This window comes from Chelonoidis abingdonii, chromosome 10 (assembly GCF_003597395.2).
Source record: "Chelonoidis abingdonii isolate Lonesome George chromosome 10, CheloAbing_2.0, whole genome shotgun sequence".
Taxonomy (NCBI): Eukaryota; Metazoa; Chordata; order Testudines; family Testudinidae; genus Chelonoidis; species Chelonoidis abingdonii.
The window spans coordinates 41,095,830-41,109,861 of record NC_133778.1 but is presented as its reverse complement, the minus strand read 5'-3'; the positions used below and the strand labels follow the sequence as shown (position 1 = coordinate 41,109,861).

At 40.9% G+C, this 14,032-nt stretch overlaps 1 protein-coding gene across 2 annotated transcripts in view; it reads left to right on the top strand.

Moving 5' to 3' along the window:
- Positions 1-11,544, top strand: part of ERICH2 (glutamate rich 2) — a 38,321-nt gene extending 26,777 nt beyond the window's left edge. For both annotated transcript variants that reach the window (XM_075070126.1, XM_075070125.1), the window contains exons 4-6: positions 2,638-2,695; positions 7,747-7,818; positions 9,874-11,544. In XM_075070126.1, coding sequence (XP_074926227.1) covers positions 2,638-2,695; positions 7,747-7,818; positions 9,874-10,016 — 273 coding nt within the window. In that variant the 3' untranslated portion in view covers positions 10,017-11,544. The remainder of the gene's footprint in view (positions 1-2,637; positions 2,696-7,746; positions 7,819-9,873) is intronic.
- Positions 11,545-14,032: the final 2,488 nt, after the last annotated feature.

The window sequence follows — 14,032 nt, the reverse complement described above, 5'->3', positions numbered from 1 at the left end:
ATCTGAGTTCCACAGGCCTCTATTCTTTAGGCAGTCTAGCTGCCCAGCCTGCATTTCTGGTTTTCCCTGTGTTCCCTGGCTGCAAATTAGGGTGACCAGACAGCAAGTGTGAAAAATTGGGACGGGGGTGGGAGGTAATAGAAGCCTATATAAGAAAAAGACCCAAAAATTGGGACGGTACCTACAAAATCGGGACATGTGGTCACCTTACCGCAAACTGGTCTCTAGCCCTTGCTCCCTGAACCTGTCTTGTCTTTTCTGTAGAATAGTGATGCACTATAATCAATTAATTCCCCTTTGTGGATAAAGATGCAGAGTAAGAGGCAGCTTCAGACAGGTCCCAGCAGGACAAGATAGCAAAAAACCCAAGATGCTAGGCATCTGGCTACAGCAAAATAGTATTTTTGTTGCAGTTTACTGAATTCTTGGTATCTTGTAAAAATGCCAAAGCCCACAGTTGCACAATCAGAATCCCTGGAGCCCAGAATGAAATGACTGGAGCCATTCAAATCTCTCAGAAGTATTGTTTTAGGCTTGTAGACTGAGATGACCACAATTCACACTTGGCTTACATTTTTTAGGTTTGCATACCCATAAGGGTTAGAAAATTAATTTTTTAATTTTAAACCACAGTTGTGCAGCAAGGGGTGAATTGTGGCAAGTTCTGCAGTTGTGGAATACTTGGGGTTCTGCGACTGGCCCTGTAATGATAAATACTCTGTTGAAAACTAGTTCTTTATGCATGTACTATGCAAACAAAATCCCTGCTGATACTATCAAAAACAATTTTTCAAAAAATATTCCTGTGTAAAAGATGTGCCTGTATTTAATTGTTTGATGAGGGAAAACAGTTCAGTCAGTTTGTATGACAGCTTCTGTTCTAAGTGCTACAAAAGATCCTGAGTGCCCACGGTGTGTTTAATACTCATTTGGAGTACGCAGTGTATATGGAGAAGAATTTTGGTTTTTTCTTTCCTGTTACCTAGACTTGAATATCAAAATGTTTGGGAAGTGGTAGATGGTACAGTATGTTTTTTTTCAGCTAATTGGTTGTGTTTGCTCAACATCCAGTTCCTTTTTTTTTTTTTTTTTTAAACAAAACATGAGATGTGTAGTGTTGCTGTCAAATGCCCCAGTGGAGCAAAGTACTTAAGCATATGCTTATGTCCCATTGATTTCATTAAAAGTTAAGTATGTGTTTTCAAGTTAAGACCTTGCTGACATTGTGATACTAATATGCTTACAGGTAAAATGACAGTGCAGTAAGAAACGCTCTGGAATACGATTTTTGCATGGCAAGCTGAAGAAAACCTTATTCAGCTCCTCTTTTGTGGGGACTGACTATCTTTGCAGTATCTGACAAAGCCTTATTAGTTGCTGTTGAGAGTACAAAAGGTGGGAAGGGTCAGAGACTTAAAACTAGATCCTATGCTGTATGAGAGGCATGGGCAAAATTTAAAGTAGTGTAGGTTTAGGCTCTGCCAATTATGAACATAGCTCTGAGAATTTAAAGAGAACTGTTGACTTCAGCAACTGTCAAACTGTCTACTTGACTTCAAACGAAAGAACAGTAATAATATTCATTATTAAAACAACATCCAGCAGTTACCACACAGTGCTGTCTGAGATACTCTGTTGTCTAAGAAGAGAAAATGATGATACCTCAGATAACTTTTTGCCAATGTTGATTTTTTTAAATTTTTTTTATTTTTTAGTGGTGACAACTGTATATATCATGTTTGGTAAATAACTAACAGGATATTAAGAACTATATAAGTAGATTCTTATACTGCTTTTAACCATTGTCTCGCTATTCTGATAATGCCACCTCAAACATCAGTTAAATGGGTCTGTTGTGGATTTCCATTTGTTAATTTAATATTACTGCTTTTAGATCATTGAGATCTTTGTGGATTTATGTTTTGGGTCTGGAGTTTTTCCCCTCCTTACTTGATAGCAATGAGTGATAGCACGTTTGAGATCCAAGACTGTTCCATCTGATGCCAAAAATAAACTGTGGACCCAACAGGTGTTGTCAGGGCTTGATTCAAGTCCCTTGTCCACACTGTGCCATACTGACAGTGAAGCTTTGTGTTATTTACTCTTGTCAAATACATCTCTCAGGGCTATTGATTTTTACCTTATTATGTGAGCACAGGTGTTATTTAGAATACCTGCTGTAAAAAAAAAAAAATCAGTTCTCACATCAAACTTAGGCCACAATCCTGAAGACACTTAAGAGGGTGCATGACTTTAGTCATGTGAGTAGTTCCACTGGAGTCAATTGGACTACTCATTTATAGAACAACACACGTACCTAGGTGTTTCCAGAGAAACTTGGCTGCGTGCTCAGAGTAATACAATTACACAGAAATATAATCCTCAGTTCTAAGATGTAGTAGCTGAGATGGAGTTTGTACAAATCATGGTGGGACTAGCAGTTGTCCACTGTCCCCTGGTGGATCTACTTAGAACAATAGAAAAATTCTGCACTTTATAGCTGTTGGGAAAATTGGTCAAAGTTCTCACTAAAGTATTTTTATATAAAAACTGACCAAACTTGGAACTAATTCTCAAAGTGTGCACATCAACAATTCTCTATATTAACTTTCATACTAAACCATATTGTTCTTTTAGTTCCTGAAAGCAATTATGGATCAAGACTACAATCTCTCAAAAAAACTTTGTCAGATGAGTAAGTACTATATATATATATATATATATATAAAACTTCTTTACATTTTACCTGTTTCATTTTATTATTTCCCCTCATGTCCATTTTCTTAATTGCTGATAAATACTTGGTGACCTTGATCAATCAGTCCATCAGCCTTAACAGATAGAGAGCCAATCACAATACATCATTTGTGTTATTCTACCCATTCCTTCAGCCACCCGCTGGCCAGGCTGTCAGTGGCACCAGACACCTGATCAGTACAGTGCACTGCAGCCCAGAACCCTTGAGCTCAAGTGATCTGGCAGCATCAGCCTCCCCAGTAGCTGGGATTACAGGCACGCACCATCGTGCCTGGTGCTGATAAATACATTTCTTAATTGCTCAGGTGGCTTTCATTTGGATTTGGCTTATATAAAGTTGCTCTGTTTTCAGTAACATGTGCCAGCTTCCTCTATGGAAAATAATTCTTCTTCTCCATGCAAGAGAGAATGCTGATTAAACCTCAGAGCATTCCTACCCTGCTGCATCCTCTCCCTACCTATGAAACTGTAACTTTGTGGAATTCCCACAGAGGGATTTCCACATAGTGGAATGAAGGAAGGAACATGCTACAAAGGTAGCACTCTCCCTTCCACCTGGATCTGTAGCTGCAGGCTTGTGAAAGCTGTCTGAAGCATAGAGACCATAATATGTATGGAAGCATAGTAGCACTTTTTGTATGGGGATGGCAAAGATTTTTTTTTCTAAGTATTAATTAATTCTGCCACACAGCATCCCTATGTAGTAGACAGGTAGTGCTGTTCTAGAGATGAGTAAACTGATGCATAGAGAGATTAAATGACTCACTTGAGGACACAGTGAGTCAGTGCCAGAACCATTTATAGAACCTAGGAATCTTGACTTCCAGTTCCCTATTTTAACTTCTAGCCGACTATACACTTCTCCAACCAAAATGCAGAAGATAGCATTGCAAGTTACTGCAGACCAAGTGGTGTGAAATTTTAGGAAACTAAGTCTAGTATAGACAAGACCAGTAATAAATTACCAAATAGTGAAATTATGACACTACAGTTGACAGTTGCTTAATAGTCAAATAATTGAGAGAGGGGTTGGGTTTTTTGGTTAACACCCATTAAACTTCAATATCTAGTGCACATTTTGGAGAAAGGATGTCTTTGTTAAAGATTCAGGCCTTGTCTACACTACATAGTTTTGTAGATGCAAGTTATGCTGACAGAAACTGGTATAATTACATCATTTGTGCATGTTCACACAACGTTCCTTCTTCTGGCGGAGCGCATCCACGCTTGGTGCTCTAGCATTGACAGTGAGAACAGTGCACTGTAGTTAGCTACCTCACTGAGCTACTCACCACCTTCTGCAGTTAGGAGTTGTGGGAAGGCAGATTGGATTGCAGTGCATCATGGGTTTGGGCTCAATATCCCATGATGCAGTTCTTTCCATCCCAGCATTCCATGGGCTTCCAACTGCATTTCACAGCATTTGTCAACAGCCCGTTTACTGTGCGCCTGCCATTTCTGGTTGAAAGCTTGTATCCCGCACTGCTCTTTACTGTTGTGGTCACTGCTATGAACGCCTCAGGATGGTCATGCACTATATCATGAGCTCCCAATTTGAACAGGAATCGAAGTTGCCTAATCTGTTGTGTGTCCTGGAAAGAAACAACACAAGATTACTTTGGACATTTATGGAGTAGCTGAACATGATGAACTGTCACTTTTGGGCTTGGGAAACAAGCTTTAATTGATGATGGGATTTCATAATTATGCAGGTCTGGGATGACAAGCAGTGGCTGCCAACTTTTGGATGCAGAAAGCCACTTTTCTGGAACTGTGCAGAGCTCGCCTCAGCACACCAAAATGAGAGCCGCCTTCTCAGCAGAGAAACGAGTGACAATGGCTGTGTGGAAGCTTTTGACTCTGGACTGCTACCGCTTGGTCGTGAATTAGTTTGGAGTGGGAAAGTCCACTGCTGGGGCAGCGTTAATTCAAGTATGCAGGGTCATTAATTGCATCCTCCTATGAAGGACTGTGACTCGTGGAAATGTGCGTGACATATTGGATAGCTTTGCGGCAATGAGATTCTCTAACTGTGGAGGGGCAATAGATGGCACGCATATTCCAGTTTTTGCAAGACGGTCCAGGCCAATGGAGTACACCAGTAGAAAGGGGTACTTCTCTGCAGGTGCTTGTGAATCACCCTGAGCACAATGGGTTTCACTAACGTCAACACGGGGTGGTCCAGGAAGACGTATTATACACGCATCTTCAGGAACACTGGCCTATACAGAAAGCTGCAAGCAAGGACTTTCTTTCCAGACCAGAAGATTCAAGTGGGGGATGTTGAGATGCCTATAGTGATCCTGTGAGACCCAGTGTACTCCTTACTCCCATAGCTCATGAAACCTTACACAGGACACCTGGACAGCAACAAGGAGTGCTTCAACAATAGGCTGAACAGGTGCAGAGTCATAGGCACTGACTCCGTGGGTGCTCCGTGGCTGGAGCACCCATGGGGAAATATTAGGGGGTGCTGCATTATGGGCAGCTATCCCAGCATGCAAGTGACTGCAACGTACTTCTCAAATGGGGGAGGGGGGACGGTGGAGTGTGACAAGGAGCGTGTTGTGTGTTGTGGGGGGAGAGAGAGTGGGGTTTTGGGGGGCTGAGATCATGTCAGCATGCTGTCTTGTAAGTTTGGACAGCAGCAGCCCCCCATTTCCCCACCCACCTCTCTCTCTCTCACTCACAGCATTCCACACTAATGGCTTGCACGCCAGCTGTCAGAAACAGAGCTTTTAAAGGGCATTTCCGCATTCCTACAGGAGTTCAAAACAGTGACAAGAGTGGCCACTTGTCTTAAGGGGATTATAGGATGTTTCCGGAGGCCGATCAGAGTGCAGTAACTCAACGCCTCGTTCACACTTACGCCCAAACATTGTAGCCAGGGCGCAGCAAACGTTATTCCTCTTGCCGAGGTGGAGTACCAGCAGTGCTGTAGCCGCAGAGTCAGAGCGCAATACGTGCCTTGCCAGTGTGGATGGGGAGTGAGCTAGTGCATGCGAGGCTTCTTTATTGCGCTGTAACTCGCAAGTGTAGCCAAGCCCCTAGAGATCTCGCAGGAGGATTCCCATGAAATCTCAGTGTGCATACACTGTTCCACTGCACTACTTAGCTGCACAAGGCTATGTGGAGCACACGCAAACACAGCTAGTCTTGTACATTTCTATCCCTTCACGCACTTTTATAATATTCAGAGCAAAGGACAGCTCTACCTCATATAACTGAGCAGCATCAACTCAAAAAGATCACTTACCAAGGCTATCCTCTACTGCACCATGCGCACCAGAAACTGGCTGTTGGGACTGGCTAGACCCAGGACCGGCTCAGGCTTTTTTGCCTCCCCAAGCAGCAAAGCGGGGGGGCAGCAGGGGAAAGCTGTGATCGGCAACACTTTGGTGGCAGCTCTGCTGCACCGCTTCATTCCTTGGCAGCAATTCGGTGGCAGGTCCTTCACTTGGAGAGGACTGAGGGACCCGCCACTGAATTGCCACCGAAGACTCGGACGTGCTGCCCCTTCCCATTGGCCGCCGCAAGCACCTGCTTGCGCTGGTGTCTGGAGACGGCCCTGGCTAGACCCCTCAGGAGTGGAAAAGACGTCCTGACGTGCTACACCACTGGACAACCCTGGTGTGTGCTCCACGTCGTCCTCCATCTCGACCACCTCGTCCATAACTTTGTCCACAGGGTCGAGTTCCCTGTCCGCTGCCTCCAGCCTCACTGAAGTATCCACAGGGCTGTTGGCAGTGGAGGGGGGGGGGGTCACCGCCGAGAATGGTATCCATTTCCTTATAGAAGCAGCAGGACTGCGGCGCAACACCAGAGCGACAATTTGCCTCTCTTGCCTTTTGGATGCCTGCCTCATCTCCTTTATCTTCGCTCAGCAATGCTGCATGTCCTGTTTGTAGCCCTTCTCCAACAAGCCACAAGAAATCTGGCCCATAGGTATCGAAGGTCCTATGGCTGGAGTGGAGTTTGGACTGCACAGCCTCTTTTCCCCACACTGCCAGCAAATCCAACAACTCAGGTGGTCCAAGCAGGAGAGCGTTTGCTGTGTGGCACCGCCATGGTCAGCTGTCCACGCTGAGCAAACAGGAAGTGGAATTTCAAAAATTCCTGGGCCTGTAGGAGCGGATGCCTGCATATCTGGGTGCAAGGCAGCGGAGTTTGAACTGCTGACCAGAGCCATCAGGATGGGCATTGTGGGATACCTCATGAAGGCCAGTTATAGTGACATAACCAACCATGGTGTCTACACTGACGAGATAACTTTGCCCCCAAAAGCTCTCTCGCATTGAGGTGGTTTTATTTTGTTTGCAAAGCAAGAGAGTTTTGTCGGCAGAAGGAGCATTGCAGTGTGCACACGTCCACTATTTTGTCTGCAAAAGGCAACTGAATAATGATTTCCTGTGTTTACCTATTTATTTTTGAATTGTGAATGAATTTAGTGCCCAGAAAAGTAAGGGGCTAATAGTACTGATATGACTGAATGTAGTATAGTTTGTCAAAGTGCAGTTGTAACAGGGATCAGTGAATAAACGTTTCCTGTAGTTTTCCATATAGTAACTGTGTATATGTGGTTCCAGATTAGATTTCACTAATTTTTCAATAGATCCAAACATCCAAACAACATTAACTCAGCATCTTCATGCCTGAACATGTTTGGGTTTATTTTATGTTTAACGTTGTATCTGAATTTCTTGGGTTTGTTATGCCTATGTCTTGTATCATTAATAAATTTTTGTAAGTTACATATTTACTGATATGTACTCTCAATGTTAACTCTAGCTTAATATAGAGTTAACATTGAGGAACTATAAATACAAATAACTGAGAAATCATTATTTGCATTGTAAGTCTCTGAAATGAAAATTATGCCACTATCTGACAGCATGCACTTTAACAATATGCCTTGAAATTGTTCTGCAGTCTGTGAGTTGCTATTGTCACCATATAGAATTATCAACATATCCTGTTGTCAAATTTCAGTTCTAATCTATGAACCAGAAAATACTGAGGCTAAGCAGTTTCTTCCACTTCTTGAAGAAAAGTTGCTGATAGGTAAGTTTGAGATCAGTAACTATTATATGTTGTAGAAGCGTTCATGCTTTTAAGAAGTGAACAATATTTGGGACTGATATACCTATGTGGATCCTATTTTATTTTTAAAAACTATAGGGTGAGAAATAGTTTTATCACTTTTGTGTTTAATGTGTTTTAAGTATGATACATTAGGCCAGTGGTTCTCAAACAGGGGTCCAGGGCCCTCTGGGGGGGGCTGCAAGCAGGTTTCAGGGGGTCTGCCAAGCATGGCTGGTGTTAGACTCAATAGAAGTCAGGGCAGAAAGCTGAAGCCTCACTGCATGGGGCTGAAACCCAGGGCCCCGAGCCCCACCATCCGGGACTGAAGCCAAAGCCTTAACAACTTAGCTTTGTGGGTCCTCCTGTGACATGGGGCCCTGGGGAATTGCCCTGCTTGCTGCCCACTAATGTGTGTCCTGGCTTTTATGTGCAGAAAAACAGTTGTTATGGTACAGATGAGCTGTAGAGTTTTTATAGCATGGTGTGTGGGGGGGTGGTCAGAAATAAAAAGGTTGAGAACCCCTGCATTTAGGCTATAAAATCACCTTAAGCAAACATTTCCTAATCGTCAATGTTCAATTTCAAGCACTAATCCCGTCTTTCAGTATATTAAGATATCCTTACTGTAGACATTTGAGTTGCCTTAGAGTCATGTCTGGGAATCACATTTGCTCAGAAAATGCATACTAGCCTGAAAAATGATAACCCCATTGTACAAAATCCTCTGCCGAGGCATAGGAGAATACAGAAGAACTTGGAGGAAAGGAGTTGCAGAGATTGCTTTAACCTGTCATTGTCCTACCCAAGTGCTAATTCAGCTGTGCCAGCCCCCAACATTAGTTTGAGTGGCCTGAATAAGCTGTTACTTATCAGCTTATTATCTTTCAGATGTTTGCAAATTGATTGCTTAATTATTAGCTCCATTATCATTCTGGGTACAGAAGTTAACCTGACTGGTCTGTAACTCCTTGGGTTGTCCTTATTTCCCTTTTTACAGACTGGCACTGTATTTGCCCTTTTCCAGTCTTCTGGAATCTCTCCCGTTTTCCGTATTGAGAGCCAAGTGATCACAGCATAGAGATCTAGGCCAGCTTCACAACGTTAGCCCTGTAGCTTATTATTTCAAAATGGATAATTACCTTAAGTCAGTGTTTAATTTAAGTATGTTATTGTATTATGAGAATATTCCTATTTTAAAAATACTCTTCTGTGGCTAAGAACCTAAAATATTACTAGCATATATTCATTTTTTCTTTACTTTTAAATTTGGGTTTGAAATGGGAAATTTCAGTCAAGTTCCATCTTCCCATAGTAGTACAGGTTGGAGACTCTTGTTTTCCTTGCAGACGAGATCAATTTCAGCAGTATCATTTTTATGATTTAACATGCTCTTGCTCTTCCAAGCTGGCTATCAATCCTGTAAAAACAAATATGAGTAGTTTTACTCACATGAGAACTCCCATTCACCTTCATGTTGTTGAAAAACTGCATATTTTATAAAATAAATATTTTGGAAAAGTTTGTAAAATGGGTGTTGACTATATAGACAAAAAATTGGTGTAACTGACAAAAATATTCCTTCTATTACTATAAGACAGTTGCTGAAAGTTTCCAAAAGCTGCACATCTCAAACAAGATACATATTTGGAATATTTGTGAATATATGGACGGTTTACTAAATTCTCAGGAAAAACACACACAACCATTGCATAATTTTCTTCCTGTACTAGAAAGGGGAAAATATTTGTTTAGATGTTTCTTTGAAAATTAGCACTAGTAAGCAAAACAATTGTACAGTATTAATCCCCCTCTGTACAAAGCAAAATACAATGACAATTTAGAATACAATTATTTTTTCAGAAAAATACCCCAAAACACCTTGTACAACCTATTCATTTTGAATATGTAATTTGAGTTTATTTGGAATATAATATCAAATATTATGTATTTATCATATGCCTGAAGTAGTCAGTTTTTTACTAACCAAAACTTAAGACTTACCTAAAATATATATTTTGTACATGTATGTCTTAGAAAGTACACAGAATTTTGGTGATGAAGAGGGTGAAGAAACGGATGAAGGAAGCAGTGAGGACAGTGAAGAGGATACTAGCAGTTCAGATAGCAGTGACGATGAAGGAGAAGAAAGTTCTGATGATTCTGATGAAAACCTATAGCAGTTTGGTAATTCTTCTATACTCCCTATAGGTTGATTATTTTGATTCTTCTGTACAGTCACTTTTTAAACACCATATTAAAATGTACTGTTTAATCATTATAACTTTTCTCCCTCTTAAACTGCTGCATTCTTTTGCATTTAGATTGCCTCCCCACTCACACATAGTCCAGCATACCAGTGGTTCTCAACCAAGGGTACATGTAGCCCCGGGAGTACGCAGAGGTTTTCTACGGGGTACATCAACTCATCTAGATACTTGCTTAATTTTACAACAGGCTATATAAAAAGCACTGGCGAAGTCAGTGCAAAGTAAAATTTCATAAAGACAAAATGAGAGAGCAAGTAATTTTGCAGTAATAGTGTGCTGTGACACTTTTGTATTTTTATGTGATTATGTTAGCAAATAGTTTTTTAAGTGAGGTAAAACAAGTGAGGGTAAGCAAGACAAATCCGACTCCTGAAAGGGTACAGTAGTCTGGAAAGGTTGAGAACCACTGCACCAGCCTAACCTTGTTCCATAGCCCAATTGATGGTATAGACAGAATTGATCTCCTTAGACGTAACGCCTATAAAATGTTCCTGTTGGAGCAATAAGATAGATGAAAAGCTAGGGTACCTGTCATCAGTTGAGCAAAGACATGAATTTTTATTGAGGAATCTGGTGCTTTTAAAATTCATTGACACCAGTTCAGCAGGGGAATAAAATCTTCCTAAATGATTGTGCAGAGCAAATGATTTCATACAATGCTGGTAAAACTCTGAATGGAGTAAAAAGCCTCTTTAAAATTTAAAGATAAATATACAGCTTCTTGGAAGAAATCAAACAAACAGGTTTTCAAACAAATGTTTTGTGTTACAAAATGTTGTCATTAAACCATATCTTTGGAAATACCTGCTAAAATTCTGTTCATGCAGCCTGTCTCCTCCCACCTCACTTCCCTTCCACTCCCCCACAATTTAACTTAAATAATTACAGTAACCCTGACATAAGGGAGGTGCAACTTCAGTGGAAGTTTCTTGGCCAGATTTGGAGACAAAACTTATATTACTGTTTAAGATTTGTCAGGTATAAAGTTAGCCAGAAAATGTATGTAAGTAATAAAGTAGAGTTACTTGTACCAATTTGGCATTGAGCGGGTGTGCAAAGTGAGGATAACAAACACATTCAAGTGGCATGGAATGCAGCAGGAAAAGCAGACAGCATGGTGTGAAAAAATGCATTCAAGACTTGGACTGAACACTATTTTATGTTTTCTGTAGTCTAATCATGAAAAACATTCATATTTTTAATACAGTATTCTGGTGTGCAGAAGACATGTCACAGTAAACATGTAACCATCTTTTGTTTCATGCACCAGTATACTTACATATAGTGTTGCTTTTTCACTCCTAACATTTCAGGACCTCTTGTTAATGTCAGTAGCTATATGACACCATGGTTCTTGTTGTAGTGCCTAATTGCTACTTGCTTTCTCTTCAGTGTAACAAATGTGTTGGTTAATGAAGTTATTAAATATAACAGAATAAATGTTTTGCTTGTTTATTTTGGTACATGTGTTCAAATCATTATGGGAGCATCACCTCTTACAAGTAATGTCTGATAAGTGAGAGAACTCAGTTGGGTAAGACATTTTACCTGTGTATGTAGATAAGTATACATGCATAATATCTGTTACTGTTGGTGTTGTTTTATTTCTTTTGTAAGTTCTTTTTCTTAAGCATTTCCTTATGAAAATATGTTTTGGCAAATAAGATATAGAAGATACTTGTCAAATATTTGTGATTCTTGTAGATATTTGTAGGCTTCTTTGGATGTTTTGTATTGATTTGAAAGCACAAAGGGGAAGCACAAAGGAGCTGTAACCCAAACTTAAATGAACCTGGGAGGATTTTCTCTGCATAGGAAAACCTTCCCATGGCATAGGGATAGCTTAGCAGCTCCTACAGCGCTCCCATCGCGGCTTTTGGTGCTACTAGTACCAAGGGGAGAGGGAGCATTGCCAGGGTGTCCCTACACCTCCTGGAGTCTGTTTGTAGCTGGCCTAAGATAGCAGCCTTCAGACTCTGGACAGAACTGGTGCCCACTGGTCCCAGGCCTGGAAAGTCACTAGACATCTTTGTCCTCATGTCTGGACTGATGCCAAGCACATATCAGCTGTTCAGCAAAGCATAGGGCGTAGCCTGTAAGTGGGGTTTTACTCTGAAAAATGACTTTAAGAATGGCACTTTCTTACCCAGGAGATCTGCTTGCTATGTGTTGAGAATTAGATCCATTAACTTCAGTGGCTGAAATAACTATGTATTCCTGTTAGCCTTGCAGAACTAATGCAGCAAAGAGAAAGGGAGTGGAATTCTATTCTTTGTATACCAACAGAATTGTTTACTAAGCTCTACTGATTTAGAGTAAAGTTTTGTCCTGCGGAATTTTATTTTATTTCTTTTCATTGGTGCTGATACAGAAGAAGAGAATTCTGCTTGTTTCTCAGAATCCAGGCTGAGTCTGCATGTCTGACAGAACAGATTTTTATTTGGAAACTTTTGGCATTTAAACTGCCTTGAGCACACTTGTGATAAGGAATTTATTGAGAGACAATAAATGTGGAACCCCATGATGCCATTTTTACAGTCGTGTTTCAGAGAAGAACCAAATTTCAAAGTGGTGAACAATTAATATTACAAAGATCTCTTGGATTGTCTACCATGACCTAGTCATCTTTACCTAAGGCTGTGATAGAACTAGCTACAAAATTTCATGTTGTTTTTAGTTATCAAAGCCTTGTAGAAAATGTTGATTGCAAATTATCACATTCTTTCTTGGCCTTTGTGAAATCAAGTAGTGGTGTCAGTTATTCCTTGTGAACAGGATAAGGTTGCCCATATCACAAAAACTCATGTGTCCCTACTTCACACCCATTTTGGACCACTCAAAAGGAGGTAAAAGACTGAATGGACATTAAGTCTGAACTACCCTCTCTTCTCTAGAAGTTTTTCCCTAATTTAGGTTTGGAGCTTATTGATGGGGTAACATGAGGAAGTTTGCACTACAACTGCCCAGTTTACCACCTCTCATTATCATTCAGTTGCATATATTACTTAATAACCATAAAAAGGGGGTAACCTTGGAAGAGAAGGATGCCTCTGTACACGCCCCAGCAAGGATGAAGTAGGCACTTAAGGTTTTGATCAAATGTTTGTTGATCTGAGTTTTGATATTGTTTCTCCTTAAGAACATGCTTGTATGGCCTGATTGTATAGCAAAGAATATTTCATGAAGAGGAAATCTGTTCATTCCTTAATGCTGAGGTAGGGCAGAAGGGCCAGATACAGCACGAGAAGTCCTAAAATATGGTCTGTAGCTGCTCTATTCTGGAGGGCAAGGGCAAAGTCAATTAATTGTACATTTTTATTGAACTCTGAAGTACAGAGGCAGGGGCGGGAAGCCAGGTACACTAACCACTAGGCAATCTGGCCCTCCAAGCTCCTCATGTTACATGGAGATTAAATCTAATTTTGCAGGGGGGGGGTCTCTAAAATATGAAGACATTCTTTCTTATGGTGTTGACGTGCCAAGTGTTGGAGATGACTGGGCTGGATTTAATCTCCTTTACAAGTGTTCAATGAGAATAAAGTGATTCCTTCTACCATTTCCAGCTTTGTCCTTAAATGTCCCAGTTTCGATCAAGAGATTATTTTCTTTCCTGGGTGTTTCTTATTCTAATGCATCTAACATGCTTTCATATCTTAGATGTCTGTGTATCATAAAACTTCACATAAACTGAATGCAGTAGTTTTGGATGAGTGAGGGTTTGCTCAGCTATTTTGAAAGACCAAAGCAGGGACCAAGAGTGAGGGTACATCTACAGGATTATTTCGATTTTACATAAACTGGTTTTGTAAAACAGATTGTATGAAATCGAGTGCACGCGGCCACACAAAGCACAATAATTCGGTGGTGTGCGTCCATGTACCGAGGCTAGGATCGAATTCTGGAGCGTTGCACTGTGGGTAGCTATC